Source organism: Leptonychotes weddellii, chromosome 10, assembly GCF_054177405.1.
Source record: "Leptonychotes weddellii isolate Sample4059 chromosome 10, ASM5417740v2, whole genome shotgun sequence".
Classification (NCBI taxonomy): domain Eukaryota; kingdom Metazoa; phylum Chordata; class Mammalia; order Carnivora; family Phocidae; genus Leptonychotes; species Leptonychotes weddellii.
Window position 1 is genome coordinate 86,535,097 of NC_138378.1, and position 22,513 is coordinate 86,557,609.

General features: G+C 48.1%; 2 protein-coding genes across 3 annotated transcripts in view; one reads left to right on the forward strand and one right to left on the reverse strand.

Moving 5' to 3' along the window:
- Window positions 1-9,501, forward strand: part of DNAH6 (dynein axonemal heavy chain 6) — a 173,458-nt gene extending 163,957 nt beyond the window's left edge. The window contains exons 62-65 of the mRNA XM_081797290.1: window positions 99-171; window positions 995-1,146; window positions 4,205-4,427; window positions 9,085-9,501. Of these exons, the coding sequence (XP_081653416.1) occupies window positions 99-171; window positions 995-1,146; window positions 4,205-4,427; window positions 9,085-9,188 (552 nt within the window). The 3' untranslated portion in view covers window positions 9,189-9,501. The remainder of the gene's footprint in view (window positions 1-98; window positions 172-994; window positions 1,147-4,204; window positions 4,428-9,084) is intronic.
- Window positions 9,502-11,396: 1,895 nt separating this feature from the next.
- The window catches only part of TRABD2A (TraB domain containing 2A), a 48,557-nt gene continuing 37,440 nt past the window's right edge, over window positions 11,397-22,513 (reverse strand). Inside the window, exons 4-7 of one of the 2 annotated variants that reach the window (XM_081796677.1) lie at window positions 21,706-21,880; window positions 18,086-18,176; window positions 13,946-14,203; window positions 11,397-11,844 (exon numbers count right to left, since the gene is read on the reverse strand). In XM_081796677.1, coding sequence (XP_081652803.1) covers window positions 11,661-11,844; window positions 13,946-14,203; window positions 18,086-18,176; window positions 21,706-21,880 — 708 coding nt within the window. In that variant the 3' untranslated portion in view covers window positions 11,397-11,660. Of the gene's footprint in view, window positions 11,845-13,945; window positions 17,455-18,085; window positions 18,177-21,705; window positions 21,881-22,513 lie in introns of those variants that run through there. The other variant, XM_081796678.1, reaches the window with a different exon arrangement.

Below are 22,513 nucleotides of genomic sequence, written 5' to 3' on the forward strand. Positions count from 1 at the left end.
TCTGTCCCCTGAGAGGCCCTCCAGAATATGACTTTGATTTAAATGACAAACTCCATTTCAGAAAAACAATACATGATGATGTAATGTTTCTCCTTTAGTTGTGGCTCAAAAGAGGGCAGCCTAAGTCCTTCTGGATCTCCGGTTTCTTCTTTCCTCAAGGATTTCTAACAGGTAACAAACCGTGCTTTCCCAAGAAAAATCCCACTGAAAAGACCGTGATTTGTTACATGCTGGGTTTCTAGGAACCAGGGGAAAGGCCTGGCTGCCAATGACCTAACCATGGACTGTTGGTTTTAGGGCAGTTCGGTGAGGCCCTGCTCTTCTTCACTTGCCAGGGGAAAGGATGACAGAAATAGCAGCCGCTCCCCTACAACTTAGTCCCAGACCCTCTCCGTTGTGCACGCGAGTGCACTGCTGCTGTGAGGGTCCACAGCACGCCCCAGTCCCCGTGCGACCCGTGCGACCCATGCGACCCATGCGACCCGTGCGACCCATGCGACCCATGCGACCTGTGCTTAAAGGCACCACCTGCTCACCCCCTGCTCCGGCCCCACCTCAGCGCAGCTTCCTTCCCTCTAAAAAATACTCCTTCTGTCCTTCCATCAGCCCTCAAGGACTCCAGCTAGAGGGCCCAGCCCTTAATCTGTCTCATCCTGAATCCCTTATTAACAGCCCATACAAGACAAGCTGAGCAGGACTCTGAAGTTAGGGAGATGGGGCTCTGGAACTCCTGCACTGGCCTGTCTCCCTCACTGCAGAGCAGTGCCCTTGAGACTTGGCCTTCCTCCCTCTCTTCCCAGCCCCGCCATGGCTCCACCTCTCCCAACGTCACCGCAGGCTTCCCGGCTGATGAACTAATTCAGAATAAGGCATTAGTGGTTGAGACTTCTCAGTGGAGAGGAAGCTCTCAAACTGATGGAGGCAAGCGGAGGCCGTGTTTGAGAAGCGGCAGTGTTGTTCCGAGGACCCAGCTTTCTGGTTTTCGTATTTATAGGAACTCTTCAAAATCATGCTCGGAAATACAATTTGCCTATAGATGAGCTGAGTTTCAAATACAACATCATTCCTACCTACCGGGATCAAGCTGCAGTTATAGAAGCTGCCAAGACAGTGCAGTTTGGACAAGAATTGCCCATGGACTTGGAGGTATTGTCCCCCCGACTACTGTTACAGCAAAGCAGCTCTGTCCCTCTGCCATTTGAGGTCTCAGCCAACCTCCCCTGCCCCACTCCCCTACTGCCTCCCACACGCAGGAGCACGAGAAGCAGGACAAGATTCACACCCCTCAGACAAACTCCCCAGTCTAGCAATGCCTAGATGGAACTGCCTAAATTAGTCTGATTTATAGAGATATTTTTTAAAGTAACCCTTTATTTCTTTAGATTCCTATGGCAACTTTCTCCTTCTTATGGAGAAAAGGGTTAAATATCAGGACTTTAGCCAGATGTTAAAAACAAAGGTTTCAGAATCAGGCAGGCCTGAGTTTAAATTCCGACTTTCCCCTTTGCCAGCTGTGTGTGCTAGGGCAATGACTTACATGTCTGCATCACAGTGTTCTCATCTGTAAAATGGGGCTGCTGCTGCTAACCTCAGAGTTGTAATGCAGTAAAAATAACCAGCGCATAATGCTCCCGCAATAAATATTATTATAGGCTGAATTTATTTGCTGTTCATTCAACTGCCTCCTAGCAGAAGGAATATACCAATATATCATACATTATATAACCATAAATACATGACGTAATTAATAGGAATGCACTAAGGAAGCAGTTTCAACTCCTTGCCTATATAGTTTACTCCCTCTAGAGCAGAAGTTCTCAAAGTGTGGTTCCAATACGAGGAGCATGGGCATCACCTGCGAACTTACTAGAAATGCAAGGTTCCAAGGACCCAGTCCAGATCTACTGAATCAGAAACCCTGCGCTGGGACCCAGAAATCTGTACTGTGACAGTCCTACCTGGGGTTCTTAGCCCACTAAAGTTTGAAAACCACAGCTCTAGAATATCAGTGATTCTCAACCTTGACTGAAGGTTAGAATCACCTGTGGAGCTTTTTAAAAATCCCAGTGCCCAGACTACACCCCAGTTACATCAGAATCACCGCAATTTCATTAGGCACCATCATTTTCCAAAGCTCCCCTGGTGATTCCAGTGTACAGCCAGGGATGAGCACCACCGCTGCCAATCTGAGCTGCCCAGCTTCAGTGTGCTGAGGGGGTATTGATGGGGGACTGGAGCTCTGCCTCCAAGCACCTACCCACACTAGTGAGCTGTATAAATATAATTTTCTACACGTGCCACAAAATCAAACATCTGCTCCAGATTGTTTTTTCCAAGAAAGTGTTCACTCCTCAATCAGCATAGTTGTGGTGAATGGCTTTACTAAACTTTCCTTAACATATCCTGGCATCAGTTAGTAGAAATTGCTCCTGGATAATTCTATCAGTATCCACCCCACTCAGATCTGATTGATCTACTCTTTGTTCTCATGAGCAAAAACTTACAAAGACCAAACTGATCCAATATTCATGGCTTACTTATGAAATACTATAATATCCCGTACCTCTTAATTATCTGTTTTTTTTTTTAAGATTTTATTTATTTATTTGACAGAGAGACAGTGAGAGAGGGAACACAAGCAGGGGGAATGGGAGAGGGAGAAGCAGGCTCCCCGCTGAGCAGGGAGCCCGATGCGGGGCTCAATCCCAGGACCCTGGGATCATGACCTGAGCGGAAAGCAGATGCTTAACAACTGAGCCACCCAGGCGCCCCAATTATCTGTATTTAAAATGACAATAAAAAGGGTTACATTTTTAAGGAAATTTGTTTTAGCATCAAAATTCTTTTTAAAGTAAAGAGAAAATAAACTGAGAGTTGCACTCCTCATTATTTTGAGCCCCTTCTTAGGCAGGAGGGTGTCCCAGGCCCACATCAGGAATAACTGAGGCCTCGGAAAGGCACCCACATAAAAGTTCTCGCCAAGGCCTTCCAGAACGCTGGCCCTGCTCTGGGCCTGGCACATTTGTACCTGCCCCAGGAGGCTGACAGACGGAAGCTTACACTGACCACCAGAACCTCTGTCCCTCCACCTTGCCCCAGCCCACAGCACACCTCCACCTTGGATCATGGGCACTGAGCCACGACAGTGCTTTAGATCTCTGCCTTCTATGGAGATGGCAGGTCGTATGGTGGGCCCAACTCCTGGTCCTCCCAGTGAATGTCTGCAAGAGACTGTGCTCACACAGCTTTCGTTCCGCTACGTACAAGCAGGGCCACCGTCCTCCCGTTTGCCACCTTTGTGTGGTTTAGGAAAACACAGTCCCTCTGGGTGGATGCCCAAATGGCTCCCACCCATGGCCCGGCAAGTGCAGCCTGTAGTAAGGCAAACGTGCACAAGCGGGTGCAGCAGCCCCCCAAACAGGAAGGCAGGCCCCACACTGCCTGCCCAAGAGACGAAGCTCAGGACGCTAGGAAGTGAAGACCAGCCAAAAAGAGCTTACCATTCTTCTATTCACAATAAAAAGATACTACCTATGTCCATACAGCTTGGTCACTGCCTGCAGGTGTGAAGCTCCAATTATCCAAAAGATAACTCGCTCCACAAGTGGCCAAACGCGCTCAGTGTTTGAGGGAGGATGACACAGAAGCCTACAACCGGCCGAAATTGTACTCCCGCGGCAGCGTCCAATCACGGGCCACTAAGAGGCAGGGTTTTTCTGTCCTCTTTCTCCCCCCTTTAATAGGAACATGAAAAATCTAGCATAATTTCTGAAGACAAAAAAGGAACTTTCCACTGGTGCTCTGCAAGTGTTACTACAGATACAGAATCTATCTTTAGGTCACCCAGGCCCTCGAAAGACCTTGCTAAAAAGAACATGATAGTTACAGCCCTCCTATCCCATCTGCTTCCTGTGAGAAGGAGAAAGTCATAATATCATATCAGATCGTTTGAAGCCCATAAATGGTATCCCTTATTAGAGGTCCTGGTGGACTGTGGGAAGTATGAGATTTGGTGTCAAACCGAGAAGCAAGTCATTTTACCTTTCCAAGCCTCGGTATTCTCCTCTCTAAAATGTGAGTAATAACAGCAATCTATAGAGTGGTTCTTAGAATTAACTCGTGAGGATGTGGGACTCAGGAAATGGCCCACAACAGCTAATCCCCTTCTCCTCTTCTCACCTTAAAACGTCTCGTCATCTTTCAGTTGCCCTCTCCTGAGGATGGTGTTCTTGTTCATGGAATGTTCATGGATGCTTCTCGATGGGACAATACGGAGATGGTGATAGAGGACGCATTGCCAGGACAGATGAACCCAACGCTGCCTGTGGTGCATTTTGAACCTCAACAAAATTATGTGCCAAACCCAACACTTTACCACTCCCCACTTTATAAAACAGGGGCCCGGGCAGGAACACTCTCAACCACAGGTAAGGAAGTGCCAAGATTGGCCCAAATGATGACAAAACACAAACTACAAAGTCCAAAAAAAAAGAAAGCTATACTGTGCAAGGAGAGATCTTAAGCCAATTAGCAAGGCTTAAAATGAGGCCACTTATAACATACTAATTTATAAATGTTATAAATTCTCTTTCCTTTAACTCTGAGCATGGACTAACATCATAAAACTAATGCTTTCTTCTACTAGTCTAATAAGTAGAAAATAGAGCTTATTGAGCAGTGACTTTTATTTTCAAAATGATGACCTGAGTAGACACGAAAATCTCTCTCCCACCAAAGCCACTGAGACTCATCATAGAAAACGGATTTGAAAATGAACCAAAAATGGAATGCCATGGGCGCCTGGGTGACTCAGTCGTTAAGCATCTGCCTTCGGCTCAGGTCATGATCCCGGAGTCCCGGGATCAAGTCCCACATCGGGCTCCCTGCTCGGCGGGGAGTCTGCTTCTCCCTCTAACCCTACCCCCTCTTGCGCTCTCTCTCTCACTCTCTCTCTCAAATAAATAAATTTTTTAAAAAATCTTTAAAAAATGGAATGCCATGTTGCAAAAAGGGGAATCCGAGTGGGCCTGAAACTAAGATGCAGCCCTGAGAAAAGAAATCAAGTAGAAAGCCCCATCAACAGAGAAGCTGACGATCTGCCCATACACAGCTAGAACACTGCCAAAGAGTGAGCAGGGAATGAACTGAGGAAATCCCTCACAATACAGCACAATGCAATTAAAAAAAAAAAAAAGTGACATCGTGAAAGGAGCCAAAATTTCCAGTATTTATCTAGTAGGCAATCTGGAAGGAGAAAGAGAATGGAAGAGGGATAATAATGGTTGATAATTTCCCAGAACTGAAGGAAACACTTGAGTCCCCAGATTACAAGATCTCACAAAGTGGTAGGAGTGATTTTTTTAAAGCACACAACAAAGAAATAAATTTTAAAAGATATATCAAAGTGATACTTAAGACTATCAGAGATAAAGAAAATACTCAAAGCAAAGAGATAAATATATGAATACACTGGAACTAAAATTCACAAGAATGAGAATCAGATTGACACCAAGCATCTCTCTTTATCCACAGCGCACATAAAAAGAAAATAGACAAACATCTTTTTTTTTTAAGATTTTATTTATTTATTTGACAGAGAGAGCCAGAGAGCACAAGCAGGGGGAATGGCAGAGGGAGAAGGAGAAGCAGGCTCCCCACTGAGCAGGGAGTCTGATGCGAGGCTCAATCCCAGGATCTTGGGATCATGACCCAAGCCAAGCAGACGCTTAACCAACTGAGCCACCCAGGCACCCCAATAGACAAACATCCTTAAAGGCTGAGGAAAAACAACTTTGAACCATAGAACTGCAACAAATGCAACCAAATTATCATCTAAAAGGGAAGGAGTAGTAAACCTATTTTTGGACATACAGTGGCTCTAAATTAATCACCACTGACCCTCTATTTAAAACACACACACACACACACACTTAAATCTTAATAGTTTGACCATAAAAATGATTTTAAGAACTTGAAACTAAATTTCCAGGTGATAGAAATATGGGAGAGTGGCAAGGTAGAAAGAACTAAAACATTTCCTCATTTGAGTAGAGAATATAGATACTGATAAATATTTTTCTAATAAAATCTTCCATTACAGTATGTTCTCAAAGAGTAACATACGGAATAGGACTAAAATAGACACTCCTATCATGTCTTCATCTCCCCCTCCTATGACAAATCTAAAAACATATTAAAATTAATAATGATATGTACAAGTTTCTATGTGGACATATGCTTTCATTTACCTTGGATAAATATCTAGGTGTGGAATGACTGGATCATGTGGTAAGTACGTGGTTCAACTTTTTAAGAAACAGCCAAACTGTTTTCAAAGTGGCCATACCATTGAACACTCCCACCAGCAGCGTGTAAGGGTTCCAGTTCCTCCACATCCTCACTACCACTTAGGATGACCAGTCCTTTTAATTTTAGATGATAGATAGATAGATAGATAGATAGATAGATAGATAGATAGATGGAATGATAGAATATAGTGGTAGCTTCTTGTGGTTTTACTTTGCATTTCCCTAATGACTAATGATGTTAGCCATCTTTTCTGGTACTTATTTATAACTTCATTGATGAACTGTCTGTTCAAGTCTTTTACCCATTTTTTTAAAAAAGATTTTATTTGAGGGGTGCCTGGGTGGCTCAGTCGTTAAGCGTCTGCCTTCGGCTCAGGTCATGATCCCAGGGTCCTGGGATCGAGCCCCGCATTGGGCTCCCTGCTCTGCGGGAAGCCTGCTTCTCCCTCTCCCACTCCCCCTGCTTGTGTTCCCTCTCTCGCTGTGTCTCTCTCTGTCAAAAAATAAATAAAATCTTTAAAAAAAAAAGATTTTATTTGAGAGAGAGAGCGAGCATGAGAGCGAGCACGAGCAGGGGGGAGGGGCAGAGGCAGAGGAAGAAGCAGGCTCCCCGCTGAGCAGGGAGCCCTACGTGGGGCTCAATCCCAGGACCCTGGGATCATGACCCAAGCTGAAGGCAGACACCTAACTGACTGAGCCACTCAGGCGCCCCCTTTTACCCATTTTTTTAAGAGTCATTTGTCTTATTATTGGCTAAAATTCCAACAGGAACCCTGTCTTCTTGGCAAGAGGAACCAAGGAAAGGTAGTAATTAAAATGATATTGCAGGGGTGCCTGGGTGGCTCAGTCATTAAGCATCTGCCTTCGGCTCAGGTCATGATCCAGGGTCCTGGGATCGAGCCCCGCATCGGGCTCCCTGCTTGCCAGGAAGCCTGCTTCTCCCTCTCCCACTCCCCCTGCTTGTGTTCCTGCTCTCACTGTCTCTCTCTCTCTCTGTCAAATAAATAAAATCTTTTAAAAAAAAATTTTTAAATGATATTGCACTAGCACAAGACTCAACAAGCAGATCAATGCACTGGATACAGACCCCAGAAACACACTGTGTATATTGGTTTAAATTTGGTCAGGAAGGGGTGCCTGGGTGGCTCAGTGAGTTAAGCATCTGCCTTCAGCTCAGGTCATGATCTCGGGGTCCTGGGATCAAGTCCCACATCAGGCCCCCTGCTCAGCCAGGAGTCTGCTTCTCCCTCTCCTTCTGCCCCTCCCCCTGCTCGTGTTATCTCTCTCTCTCTCTCTTTCTCTCAAATAAATAAATAAATCTTAAATAAAATAAAATAGGTCAGGAAGAGAGAAATTATTCCACAAATGGTGCTCAGACAATTGGTTATACCAAACTTAGACCCTATGTCATACTACATACAAAAATTAAATCACTGATGGATACTTTACACTTAATCATCACTAAATTTTAAAATTATTATTAACCCTAATGAAATAATGACTCTAAGTAATAATTATCAACAGCTGCTAACATCCCAACAAAGAAAATCAGACATAAGGTACTTCCTGATGAAAATACACACCACTTATTCAAGTATTCTTGTCCCAAAAAACTCAAACCTGAATGTGATCATGCCTCTAGATCTCACCACCCCTTTACAGGGATAGAGGAACATGCTTAAAATCACCACAGGGAAGCTGTCAGCAAAAATCCAGACTCTGGGAAACTTTATAGGATAGTCTGGTTGTTTCAACAATTACAAGGGGGTGGCAAAAGGAACAGAGGGGGAACCTACCAATTGTAAGAAATTTAAGAGACACATCACTGGAGCACCTGTGTGGCTCAGTGGGTTGGGCATCTGACTCTTGATTTTGGCTCAGGTCGTGATCTCAAGGTTGAGGGATCAAGCCCCATGTCAGGCTCCATGCTGGTTACAGAGCCTGCTTGGGATTGTCTCTCTTCCTCTCCCCCCACTCCCACTCACACACACACTCTCTCTCTCTCTAAAATAAAATAAGACACATCACTATTGCAAGGCATGGACCTTATCTGAATCCTGAATCAAACTCACAGTTAAGTGTGTGTGTGTGTGTGTATGCTGCTTTGTGGCGTGGCATACAAAGGGAAGGGAAGGGGAGATACGGGCATTCTCTGCTGGCAACACCTTCCCCAACTTCCACACAGATGGGGGTTTGCTATGAATGCAGTGCCATCTTGAGAGCCGAATGCTCTTCTTCTTACACTGGTCCTGGCCCCTCACACAGGCCCACAATGAAAAAAGTGCAAAAGTGACCTCTTACTTCAGTTGTCCCAGAGCTGAGGACCAAATATCTGCGATTGTGTTTAGTCATTTCAGGAGCCCTGGTGCCTAACTGCAGGGTGAAACAAAGGATGGATGGATGGATGGATGGATGGATGGATGGATGGATGGACGGATGGACAGATGGACAAATGAACAGATGCCCAACCTACCAACTGTATCCCAAGTCCCACTAAAAGCTCAAGGCTGAATCCTAGTCCAGTGTTCCCTCAGTCAGCCTGCAGAGAATTTGAAACATATTTTACAAGGCTATACAAAGTCGAAGCTGGACAGGTCCTAAAGGATCATTTGTTCTAACATCTTCATCTTATAGAGGATAAAACTGAAATCCATAGAGGATTAGTTGCCCATTATCTTTAGAGACTGAGTCAGGTCTGAAACCCAAGTGTCTTGACTCCCAGTACAGTGCTCTTTGTATCAAGGGGTTATTCTTTTGTCCTTGTATCCTTAACTAGGTCATTCAACCAACTTTGTGGTGACGGTCCTCTTACCCTCCAAGCGTTCCAAAGATTATTGGATTGCCAAGGGATCAGCTTTGCTCTGCCAGCTAAATGAGTGAAAAGTTGCCACCTCCTGCTAAAAAAGAACCAGGCCGGAGATCTTTCCTGATGGGGGACAAAGGTCTGCATAACTTATATGTGAGCAAAATAGCTTTACTTCAGATCTGACTTAAGGGTAGTAAGTGTGGTTTTTCTCTTCTAATCTAAAATAAAGTGTTTGAGTGTTTCTTCCTGTTGGTAATTCAAGCTCTGATGTGAAAGCAGTGGGTTCAACACTCACCTCTCAAACCTGCTCCGCCTCCCCCAGGTGAGAGCCAGGCAGCTTCCCATCAATAACTTGAGGGGAGTGAGGAGAGTGAGGGGAGTAACCTGGGCGAGTCAGAGCTCAGCAATGCCTTATCCACAGGGGCTTCCTTCCTCCTCACTCTGATATAAAAGGCCTGGTTTACACTGCAGTCACGTGGCCCCAGGGGCTTCGATTTCTAGACCAGATGAAGGCTCAGAGCCCAACACATGGGAGGCTGATGAGCAAATGAGCTGGATAACAAGATCTCGAACCCATGGTGCCTGTTCCCCCACTCTATGGGGCTATACTACAGTCCTTAGAAGAGGCTGCTGTGCTTCACGGAAGTGCAGGTTGGTCCTGCCCAAGTACAGAACTTCCCCTCCATTTTAGAACGAGCCTGTGTGAAAAGCAGCCAAGTCCCACCCAGGTGCACCTGAGCCCCTGTCACCTCAAAAGCAGAGGTTATTGGGCCACCATTAAGATGGAGCAGTCACCAAAAAAAAAAAAGGAAGAAAAGATGGAGCAGTCACTGTGGCAAATCATCTTGTGTCAGCCCTGCCAACAAGGGTCCGTTTGCCTCCTCAGCCATAACATGAGCCAAGACACTGGGAATCACGCAGCTAGGATGGATAAAGCCACACCACCCCCTTACAGAAATTTGCAAGAATTGGGTCAGGCCCAGTAATCCTACCTTCCCCTTTTACCTCCGCCTTCGTCCCCATACCTATCAAAGTTAAAAACAGACTCAAGTCCCGGAGAAGCAGAGAGCACTTCTATTACTTAGAGTTCAGAGCAGGAATCCGAGACTACTCTTGGCATTCCAAGCGGGAACAGGTACTTACTAAGCCATGGGAATGGCTGCAGCTGCAGAAGTCAGAGGTTGACATCAGGCACCACGGCAGCTGTAATCCAAGGTCACAGCGCTGTGGGAAACTGTGCCAACCTCACACTGTACCGCACTCGTGGAACAGTCGACTGACTGGACGAGGAAGAGCAGAGCCAGGCCACTGCACAAACTCGTGCCTGCTGGAGCCTACACATATCTGCCACCACCCCTGAAGAGAAAGTTCTTCTGTCTCTTTCCGCCTTCCAAGTCAGGCAAGTCTATCTCATTAGGAGAATCTCAAACATAGCAGCAAGGGAATCTGGGAACGTTGAGTCCTCCCACCCCTGCAATACAGGGTGCATGCTGCAGAATGGAGCAAAGGTGGAGGACACGCATCCTGAGTACCACCACACCACTCTTTAAGTATACCCCAAAGATCTTCTGGGCCCTGGAAATGACTGAGAATGCACCCACAAGAAAGTCTAGGAAGAGAAGATCACAGAACTGCGAGCCCAGGCAATCAAGCTTTCCCCAAACCAGGTTAGGAACAAACACATCTGTTTCTTATTGGCCCCATCCAAGTCCTGGGCAGACCCTCTGGGTTTCTGTGAGCTGCTCGAAAGCCCCTAAAGAAACCTTGCCATGAGGTGGGAAGGGGGGGGCAGGACTAAAAGTTCCCATTTCAGACTCAACCAAGACAATTCTACTCTTAATCATTTTATGTAGGTTCCCCGTAAGATTTTATTTGTAAAAGACATAGACATATAAATAATAAATAACAAGACAGGAAGAGGGAGCGTTTGCAAAGTGCTTTCTTGCACAGCAGCTTTGACGAAACCCACCCATTCACCCAGTCTTCAGCGTGTTGGCGAGACACTCATACATCACACATAATTAAAGCACTTGTCAGAGTGCAGGACGCAGCCCAGCCACCAGACCTTGAATAGAGAGGAGCAAACAAAGGTCCCATGGCCTATTAATTCCCCTGAATCCAGAACCAGGAGTGAGTAGGAAGAGGAGCAGCAGGAAGAACAGGGTCAGGATCCAAAGTGGCAGGTAGGCCAGGAGCAGGGCCCAGGAGTGAAGCAGTGACAGTATCCAGAGGGTGTGAGCAAGAGTTGTTTGCATAATATATACATACTGTGGCGAAAAGTCTACACAGAAAATGTATTTAATCATTTTTATATAATACATTTATAATTCTTTTCATACAACTCAGTATGTTACAAAACTGTACACCCACCCCAAGCACTGCTGGACAACCCAAAGTCATTCCTTGGAAAGAGAAGAACCAACACTGCATTTTATTCTGTCTCCTTTCCTGGGTCGGGCCTATCAAGGCCAGACCAGAGTGTGGAGTACAGGAACGGCCATCCTTCAAGTCCAGGGGGTCGGGGCTTGGCCTGGCTCCTCCAGTCATTACAGGAGGAATGTCTCTGTTTGGAAAGCCAACATCAGCACCCAGAACACAGGAGTCCAGAGAGACAGACAGGCACTGCTAGCCACCATCTGGCTGTGGTGGGAATGCCCATGGTGAGGAAGCCGCAGCTCAGCAGAGATGGATCTATCCAGAGTAGGGACCTGGAGTTGTGGGACCATGGCGCTACGAGGAAAAGAAAAAACGGAGTCTCAGAGCTCAGCAGGAGCCCCTGGATACTCCAAGGCCCCTGAAGGCCCACACAGCTTCTTTTCATCTCCCTTTTTTAGAGATGAGAATGGATCTTAGTATGTTAATGGGCTTCCTGTGTCTTTGTCCCTTAATACTATTGCTACAACAAATCCAAGTAATTCAGGTGCTAAGACCAGCACATCGGACAACTTTCCCCCGGCGACATGGTTCTTGGTTCAAAGATTATTAAAACTCTAGGTGTAAGAAGCCCCAACTCAGATTTGCGTGTCATTAGCCCTTGGGCAATCTCAGGCAGGGATCCTCCACACTGACCACACATAGAGGCCCATCCAAGCCATGAGGTGTCCTCCCCGGGATCTGGCTCTCCCCGCCGACCCAGCTCAGGTCCAGTGTGAACTCCATGCAGACATCCCAAGTCAAGACAGTATGAGCTAAGGGGCCCATGATCTCAGACCCAACTGGACCTTTCAGCTCAGCTCAGGTGTAAAGTGCCCGACTCCAGGCCACCTTGAAAGGAAATGGCCCAGACCGAAAAGGAACTGAATATGTCAGTTTCTTCCTCCACCCGCCAAGGAAGGATAGTTGAAGAGCCACTCTCTTGCAGGTACCACTGAACATGGATTCAACAGGATCTGTCCCTGTTCTCCAGGTCCCATTTGGTTGCCAGCTTCCCTCCATTTAAAAATGCCAATCCCGGGAGCACCTGGGTGGCTCAGTCGGTTGAGCATCTGACTCTTCATTTTGGCTCAGGTCATGATCTCGCCGTCATGGGATCAAGCCCTGAGTTGGGCTCTGCCCTGAGCATGGAGTCTGCTTCAGACTCTCTCTCCCTCTCCCGCTCACCTCTCTCTCTCTCTCTCAAATAGGTAAATAAATAAAATCTTTTTTAAAAATTTTTTTAAAAAGCCAATTCCACAGCATACTGGATGCCTGCTTCGAGCCTTCAGTGGCTCCTCATGTCTTCAGGCACTCCACTCCACTTCCTGTCTGGACCCACCCCGCCCCACCCCACTCCCCTTGACTTCCCAGGCTCCAGCCATAATTACTTCATCTTGGTTTCTTCAACATGCTCACTCTCTCTAGGCCTTCAAATTGTCCCGCTTGCTTGGAACTCCTTCCCCTCCTTGCTCAGTTGTTTACTCATTCAACATTTATTATTAAACACTATGCAGGCACTGGATCCCTGAATCTCCTGATGAAGACTCAAGTTCTGTTCGTTGGGCTTCACTTTGTCAGGCTTCTACTCAGTATCAGCCAAAAGGTCCCTTCACTCCACGAGGCCTTTCCTGACCCCCAACCCTAAATAGTAACCTCCAACAAAAGAGCATTCCCACAGTACCCTACACTTCCTTTGCAGACAATCAACTCAAAATCTGACTTCCTCCCCAGAATGTGAACTCCATGAAGGCAGAGGGCTAATGCCTGGTTTACTCCAAAGCCACGGCACCCAACACAAAAGCAGGCACATGGGAGGAACTCAGTACATTTGGGTTGAATTGATCTGGATCCTGGATCCCAGGCCTCTCTGATGTAGTTCTTCCAGAAGCCTTATGCCTTGCAGAACAGGCTGAGTCATCACCTTTGACTCCTCTGTCCACCTCTGATCTACCTCCTAAGCATCTCTGAGAGTACATTCTGTGTTCATCCTACTCCCTGTCAAATGTGGGGGCTGAACAAGCCCATTCCCACAAGGTTGCTTCCAGCTCTGCAAAACTGAAATCCCTGATCTGCAGTGGAGAAAGGGCTGGTAAATCAACACACTCAGGCATACCCACACCCGCCCCCCACCCTTTCTTTAACAAAGATGAACATGTTGCCCTTACTCTGGCTCGAAGTAACTACCTTTAATCTGGATTCATCTGTATCACAGTGAACAGAAGACAGTGCCCAAGGCTGTGAGGAACAGGAAGGCTGGTCCATGAGTGGGGTGCTCACCCCCACCAGAGCCTTGAACCCCCACCCTCTTAAGCGGTGTGATGGGCATTTCCGGGCTGCCCCCCACCCACACTCCCAGTGGGACGGATGGCTGCCGGGGATGGGCTCCCCGCCGGCCCAGCCCAAACCACTGCCTCACCTCTCCTCCAGTCGAACCCACAGATCGCTGAACTGCCGAAGCCGGGGCCTTCGCTGTGGTCGCAGCCGCCTCCGCTTCTTCCGAAACCTCCGCTCCACCTCACCACCCAGGTCGGCACTTCCGGCCGGGGACACGTGAGGAGGCAACAGTGAGTGCGCCGCAGACGCAGCTTCCGGTGCCCGCACTTCCACGGAGGGCACTTCCGGAGCAAAGATGACCCGGGAGGTCGGCCCCGACGAGGGACTTTGGCTCTTCTCTCTTTGAACAGGGGTGGAGGGAAGATGGACTTGAAGGAGAGTCGCACAGCATGGCGTCCTCCCCGCCCTCAGTGCTCAGGGCCTCAAAACAAGGAGACAGTGTGAAAGTTCAAGCTGGCTAGGGAGGGTTCTCGAAGCCACCTCCAGAATCGATCACTGTCATTGACGCCTTATTTTCTCCCTCCCATACTGTCACCATAGTCGTTCCAAATCCCCCAGCTGGGGAGGAAATAGATTTCTTTTAAATTGCGTATAATTACTGCCCTTCCCTAACGATGGGTCACAACTGTCTAGAAAGTCACTGAAGATTACAGCATTGAAAGAGACATGAAAAATGTTCGAATGCCATTTACTTAGGACAACTGAAGTGGCCCTTAATCATGTTAATCCCTCCTTTACCCTCCTAAGGGCTTTACTCAGACTGAGTCTGTAGTAGCCCCATCCCCACCTGAATGACTGCTAGTTTTCACAGGGCTGGCTTCTAACCACCTTACCCCAGGGCTCACCATAAACCGTCTTTCCCAAAGGAAATACGTTTTTCACAACTGATGAGAAACTCAAACTTGCTTCTAGTTTTCCCTTAAAGGTGACCGTAGTCCCACCCCCAAGAATCTCTTCCAGTGGGTAAATAAGCCATTAGAAGGACCGAGTTTCTTCCTACAACAGGACTTTTGTCAAGGATTTAAGTTGCGGTTGAGAAGGGGTCAGAAAGAGAAGAATCCAGCTACTGGAGGTCAATCCCATTGTCTCCTGATGTAGGCAGTGAGGGCCCATCCACCTGAAGAAAGGGAGCAGTGGACGTGCCATGTGCATCCTCCAACAGTGTGGGTGCAGCAGACCAGCATACATAAAAACTCAGTCGTTCTGCCCTGATTCAGCCTTGATGAAGTGCCCACTAGCCAGAAGCAGGGCTCAATTCTGACCCACAACCTGACAGAACTGAGTTGTCAATTAATATTCATGGCCCTGTGTGAGGAAGGGAGGAGGTATAAGAGATAGGAAATGAAAAAAGGAAAGACTCAGGGTGGGCAAAAAAGGTAAAAGAAGGGAATTCCTCAAATGGCAAAGAAAGTAGAAAGGCCCCTATTCTGACTTGAGGTTGGGAATCCCAGCAACATATAGTTACAGCTAAAAGGCCCCTGGAGGACAGGACCTGCCAGATTCATCACTGTCTCCAGAGCCCAGCACAATGCCTGACACATAAGTGTGACACCATTTAAATGAACCTCTTCATTATGCCAACAAAGAAACTGGAGCCTAGAGAGGAAAACTGCCCCACCTAGCTCTCTCCAAGATTCTGGTGGCCTCCTGGAAGATTTAGGAGCAGATGGTCAGGCAGACCCCATGCCGAGGCCCTCTGCCCCAGCAGAGGTCACGTCTATGTCATCCTTGACCTCCGTATAACCCAAACAGGCCCTGGTACACAGTAGGCACTCAAAAAAAGTCTGTTGCTCTTACTTAGCAAAAACATGGACTCAAATTCACTAGGGCTCAGCTCTGATAGCTTCAAGCAGTGGATCCTCACAGTGGGACAAATCACAGCGGCGGTTCTGTTCAAATCACATCACAACAGACACCAGAAGACCTCAGCCCAGTTACTGCAGGTAGCCAAGGCCAGGGCTTGAGAACCAAGTTAATTACCCCTGTGTGGGGGTGGGGTGGGAGGGAAGATTAATCCAGAAGAAATTAATTTTACTTCTCCTGATTCTTATCTTTCTCATATTTCACAGCTGAGATGTCCTGGGAATCATAACACCCACTTTACAATTACACACACACACACACACCCGGCAGGGTCTTCTTCAGCACCCACAAGGACTATGTGCCAAACACCCACCCAGTCAGCCTAGGGCGGGGGGAGGGGGAGAAGGGGGCTGAGAAGGGACCAGGGGGCCCAGCCCACCCTGCTTTCCAGAAGCACACAGTCCCCCCAAAACAAGCAGAGAACCACTAAAGGCTGGGTTCTCCGTCCAGGGCTGAAGGAGAAGAGGCGGAAGAGAAAGAGCCACATTTGGGCCGCCAGCAGAGCGGGCTGACGGAGGGGCAGGATTTTCCCTGTCAGGGGGAGATGGCCAGGCAGCACCCTGGACAGGAGGTTTTCTCACGCGAGAAGCACGCCCGTGCTGGAAAAACAGTAGAGTCTGGGTGCCGAGACGTCAGCACGCAGAAACCGGACTTGGGAAAAGAACAGTAAGAAACCACTGAAGTTTTCTGAGGAAGGGACACTTGCAAGATTAGTCCCACGGAAAGCAAAGAATGGACCAGAGGGCGAGAGCCAAGGGAAAGGAGAGGAGGGAACCCGAGAAAGGAGGCCCAAGGTGTGATGAAGGTGAGAAATGAGGAGTCTCAGGTGAGGGCTTTTGTAGAGTAGAAGTGCTACTGAAGAACCGTTATTACTGACGCCCTGGATGCAGGTATGAAGACAGACGGGGTGAGACGGGCCCAGGGCGTACCCACGACTGCCTGCTCAGAGGGAGACTGGTAGAATCCCGGCCCCCGGGGAGGGGGCACTGGACTGTGAGGGAGGACCCTCTGGAGTGAGGGGCTAGGGAGAGGCCCTGGCTTGAAACAACATGAGTTGAAGGGAGCCTTCCGAGGAGAGAGAGGACACCTGGGGAAGGGCAGCCATGAGCAGACACCACCACGGACCCTCTCTCTCTATCCCCTCAGCGGAGGGGACCTGCATTCTCCTCACCACCGCTGAGATCTCTGCCAGGAGGGGGCGCTGGTGACCACCATCTGGAGGGAGTGGGGTGAGGCATGGGTGTGTTTTGGGCTGAATTCCTCAATGTGTCTGTATGCATAGGCAGGGCCTTTAAAGAGGTGATTAAGTTAAAATGAAACTGTTGGGGCACCTGGGTGGCTCAGTTGGTTAAGTGACTGCCTTCCGCTCAGGTCATGATCCCAGGGTCCTGGGATCCAGCCCTGCATCGGGCTCCCTGCTCGACAGGGGGCCTGTTTCTCCCTCTGCAGCTCCCACTGCTTGTGCTCGCCTGCTCTCTCTCTCTGCCAAATAAATAAATAAAATAAATAAATAAATAAAATCTTTAAAAAAAAATAAAATAAAATGAAGCTGTTAAGGTGGGCCCGGATCCAATCTGACTGGTGTCCTTGTAAGAAGAGGAAATTTAAACAAAGAGAGACACTGGGATTGTGTGAGCACAGAGGGCCGCCATCTGCAAGCCAGAGAGACAGACCTCAGGGGAAACCAAACCTACCAACACCTTGATTTGGGACTTCTGGCCTCCAGAACTGTAAGAAAATAAATTTTTGTTGTTCAAGTGCCCAGTCTGTGGCATTTTGTGATGGCAGCCCAAGCTGACTGGTACCGAAGGGGAAGGAAGGGTCCACAGGGCCATCAAAATGAGAAATGAGCAAACCTGGGGGAGAAACAGCTCAGGGAAAGACAAGGAAGGGGCTTAGCTCCTGCCCCCAAGATGGGTCTCACAGGCACGTCCTGCACCTCCAGCCCCTCTGACCTGACATTATGACTGATTTCTCCATCTGCCTCCCTGAAACCTCCCAAATGCCCACTGGAAGGGCACTGAGCATTAAGCCTAATCTCCCCTCCTGGGGCCCCCAGGACCATGGAACAGTCTTCCCTTCTACTTCTTCTCTGCCCCAAGACTGCTGAGGAAAAGGCCAGTATGGCTTCTGTTGCCCAAAGGGCCTGGCCGGCCAACCCATGTCTGACAGAGCCCCAGCCACAACAGGATGCCAGCTGAACCGGGTGCCAAGTGGCCAGACTGGGAAGGGGGTAATAGCCATGCTGGGGGCCTCTGGAGCCCCTCAGGGAATAGCCCACCCTGGTGCCCAGGCAGCCCCATGGGGGTCTCGGCCCCCCAGCTGCTCCCCAACCAGGATAGAAGCACAGGAAGGTTACTTGTTGATGGCTCGTCCAGCGGGGGCGTGTTCTACCTCATAGCCTTCGCGCCGCAAGACATCGAGCACTGTGTTGTTGCCAATGAAATGACCTGCAGGAAGGAAAATGATCAGAAATACGGCAGTTCCCATGATTACTCTACCCCCAAACACACACCCCATGTACCCCCAAACACACACCCCAAATCAAACAACCCTAGCAACCCCCCGTCCCTTCTGTACAGCCCAGGAGAGTTCCAAAGAGTTCCTGCAGTCAGGCCTCCCAACCGCCCTCCACGCAGGCAGGGAGTGATAAGCCCCACTGCAGAGCTGAGGACACAGAGGATCAGAAGGGTGCAGTGAGCTGCCCAGAGTCACACAGTAAGGAGACAGCCTAGACACCAAATCCCATGCACCTCTGAACGCGGTGTTAACAGTCCTGACCATTCTCCTCATTTATACAAGCCAACCACCTCTGAGACCTGAGCCCCCTTCTGTCCAACACATAATGATAAATGCACAATCAAAACCTCCATTTAGCAGAAGCCATCATGGCTGGAAACCTCCACCTGAATTTTATTTCACTTTTTCCCTTTTAATAAAAAACAACAAAGATCAAACAGATAAGCTTATAGTGACATCTTAAAATCAACATTTTAAAGGCCAAAAGTAGCTCTTGGGATTAACCTTCATTCCTTTCAGGTTTTTTGGGTTTTGTTTTTTTTTTTAAGTAGCCTCCACACCATGGAGCCCAACACAGGGCTCAGACTCACAACCCTGAGATCAAGACCTGAGCTGAGATCAAGAATCAGATGCTTAACTGACTGAGCCACCCAGGAGCCCCTCCTTTCAGGTTTTGACGCTCAGAACTGACATGTCCCTCTCTGTGACAGTGTCTGGCACTTTAATGTCCTAAATGGCTCATTAAATTGTAGCAGCCTATCATGTTATTGCGCAGAACTTTAGAGGGATCATTATCTCACTTTAAATTGGAAAACAGGTAACACAAGTTCAGGACATCACACGCTAAGCAGCAGCAGAGTCTATGCAATTTTGACACCTCAATATTCAATAACCAGAGACTGGGACAGCAAATTAAGTTACATCCACGCTGCAAGAGAGGCGACAGGCTGTCTGTAAGTCTCTCCCGTGTCCTGTTCCCACAGCTCTAGGAAGCAGGGTGAACCTGGATCAGCCTCTGGGAGCCTGGGGAGCCCGAGGGCAGTGACTATGGCAGAAGGTATTGGGCCCTACTATGTTCTTGGGTTCAACTGTAGAGGCTATATGACCCCAAGATTGATGACAGGCAACTGGCTTAGATGAAAGGGACATTGGCAAGGCCCAGATTAGCCCTGGTGCAGAAGTGCACACATTATGCCTGGGCACCCGGGTGGCTCAGTCGGTTAAGCATCCAACTCTCGGTTTGGGTTCAGGTCATGATCTCAGGGGAGTCTGCTTGTCCCTCCCCCTCCCCCTCAGTCCCTCCCCCCGCCCCCTCTTGTGCATGCGCTCTCTCTCACATACATACATACATACATACAAGACTATGCCTGGACTGGGGAGGGTGGGTGGCTACCAAGCTTGTGGAGTACTGCTGTGACCCTCACTCCCCCAGCCATTACCAAGCCCACACAGCAGAGAGTGACCACACAAATAAAGTAGCTAACAGTCACGGAGCATCACGAGGTGCAGTGCTTTACACATCACTTGATCCTCCACCCCAACAATCCTATAAGGTGGGTGTATTATTATCCCCATTTTACAGGTAAGAAGAGGCACAGAGAGATCGAGCAGACTGCATCTCAAACCCCAGTGGTCTGGCTCCAGAGTCCACGCTCTCAACCAATTAGGAAGGCAAACAATATTTGTCAAGTGAACGAACGGCCCCCATTACCAATGCTGTCTCATCACAGAACCAAGCTATTCTGTTTGACTTAATTTTCCTCCTACTCCAAGAGCGAGCTCCATTTCTCATCTCTAAATCTTATCTCCAGACCCCCACAGAAAAAGTTGCTGTTTGCTTTTAAACGCTGGTTCTTTTAGTTTTGGGTTATCTTCGCTTTGCAATTAAAAGTTTGCTAACCGCAGATTTTGTAAATCTTAAACCAGTAGAGCTAAGTGTCAGGAGCAATTTCTGGGGTTCCCTCCGGTTACCACAGCCTTCAGAAGGCACGAGGAGAAATGGATTCATGCGGTGGAGAAAGCAGCCCCGGGAAGAGAACTCGGCACTAGCGGCTGCCCAGGGCACTCCCGAACCCCAGCGGCTGCGAGGCCTGGCCCCAGCGCTGCAGGAATACGACGAGCTGTGCCTGGAGAATGAGACTAGCCCAGATGCTGCAGTCTCGCCTGGGCCATCTGTCCAGCACAGTCCCCATCTGGAGGGCCTGCCCCACGATCTGCTCAGATCAACCTGCCAGCCAACCTGCTGCCCAGCCTCACACCACAGGGTAGGCCACTGTCATCTCAAAGTATCCGCCTTCCCCCCAGCACCCAGTGCCCCGCTCTCCACCACTGGATGTCAGGAGCGGAAAGCAATCGAGTCTGGCTTCTACCTCTCTTGAGAGCGTCCTGTGGTGCTTGTCCTTTAGTCTGCTAATATGGGGTATTACGTTAATTGATTTTCAGATATTGTGGAAAAGGTCCCCCAAAATACATCTGCATCCTAATCCCCGGAACTGTGAATGTTATCTTACGTGGCAAAAAAAAAAGATTTTGCAGATGTAATAAAGCTGAGGATCTTGAGATCAGGTGATAATTATACTGGACCTCTCACTCTGCCACTCTGGAAATGCTTCTCTCCAACCCCCCATTTTACTGGTGAAAAAAACTGAGGGAGGTGACTTGCCCAAGTCAATGAAGCTAGTGAAAGACTTGAAAGGAGAAAGCCGAGGCCAGCAAATGGTCTGGCAAATGTCTGAAACTAGTTCCATTTAAAAGCATAAAAAAATACTTAGTACTAAATCTAACAAGTGACTTGCAAGATGTACAAGGAAAACTAAGGAACTAAAGGAATTAAAGAAGACCTAAGTAAATGGAAAGATTCATGGTCATGAATTGGAAGACTTGATAAATATTGCACACTACCCAGCCTCTGGCATTTCTGTCTTTAATTCTGGAGGGTGCAAAGCTGTGATAAAATCACTCAAGAAGAGGAGATAATTTATTTCAAAAGCCCCACAAAAGGAAATCATTGTCCCAGTCTGTTTCCTTGTACACTGTTAGCAGTTGGTAACAGCTGATCTGTCAGCCCCAGGCCTTCCACCTGGGAGGCTCATAGTCAGAGAGGAGAGACAAGACATGACGAATTTTAGGGGAATTAGTTTAAAAAGTGAAAGGGGCCAGAAAGAAGCTGGGAGTAAGTGCTGAGTTCAGAAGAGAGAAAAATGCCTTCCCAGCTTCCAGGGGAGTGTATCATGAGCACCATGTGGAAAGAGAGCTCTCTTGATGTCACAGGTACCAGCTTGCCCAGCCAAGTTCCAACCATGCTGGATACTCGGGCATCAGCCGGAGCCACTTGGCGAGTGAACGAAGTCCAAGGTGTCTGCCACTCAGCTCACCTCCTACCAGGCGCCCACCCCAGCATGCCCTTCGTGGAAGGAGCATCAGAGCGCAGCATCCCAGCAGAGGTAACCTATGACTCACCAGCTCCAAAGGCAAAGAAAAAACCTTTGTCAGGGAACTCTTCCAAAAGGGCCTTCACCCGCTTCCCCATTCTCTCATTCCGCTTGTAGATAAGCTCCCGGCGGAAGTAGCTGTCGATCTCCTGGGCAGTCACACGCTCCTGAGGTGGCAGCGTGGCATTAATGAAATTGGGAACCTCCGCCAAAAGAAAAAGAAAGAGAAAAATTAGGGGCAACAGAGTTATGAACGAAGTTGCTTAATTTGAGCACAAAATCACCCAGCCTAGACGGTCAAGCTGCTGTCGGGGGAAGGGGGAAGACAGACATACCACTCTTGGGGGTCTCCTCCCTGCTACTTCTTCAGACTGGGATATCATTCTCTGTAACCCAAGTGCAAACATATTAAATGAAGTGCACTGAAAGAACTCTTGGGCTATTTTAGACAGTGCTTCTGTTCTATTTAAATGAGAGTGCTTTGCGCCATGTGTTTATATAAGGAGACCATATCTTTGCCTCAACACATCCATGGTTTGTACTTGTTGGATTCACACATGCTTCCTTTAGGAAAATAATTTTACATAAATACATAGTTTAGAATCAATAATTATGACTCTACTACCAAATATATGGAATGCCTATAACCATTCAACTGTTAGTTCTAAATTCCATACATGGTCATTGTAATTACTTCTCCAATTCCCAAGTCTCCCTCTTGCTTTCTCCAATGTTCTTTACCCTCCTGGCAAATATTTCACCTGGCTCTGGCACTCATGCTAGCCAGCTGCAGTATTAGGGCTAACAACAGGGTGCTAGGACACCAAAACTGTGAC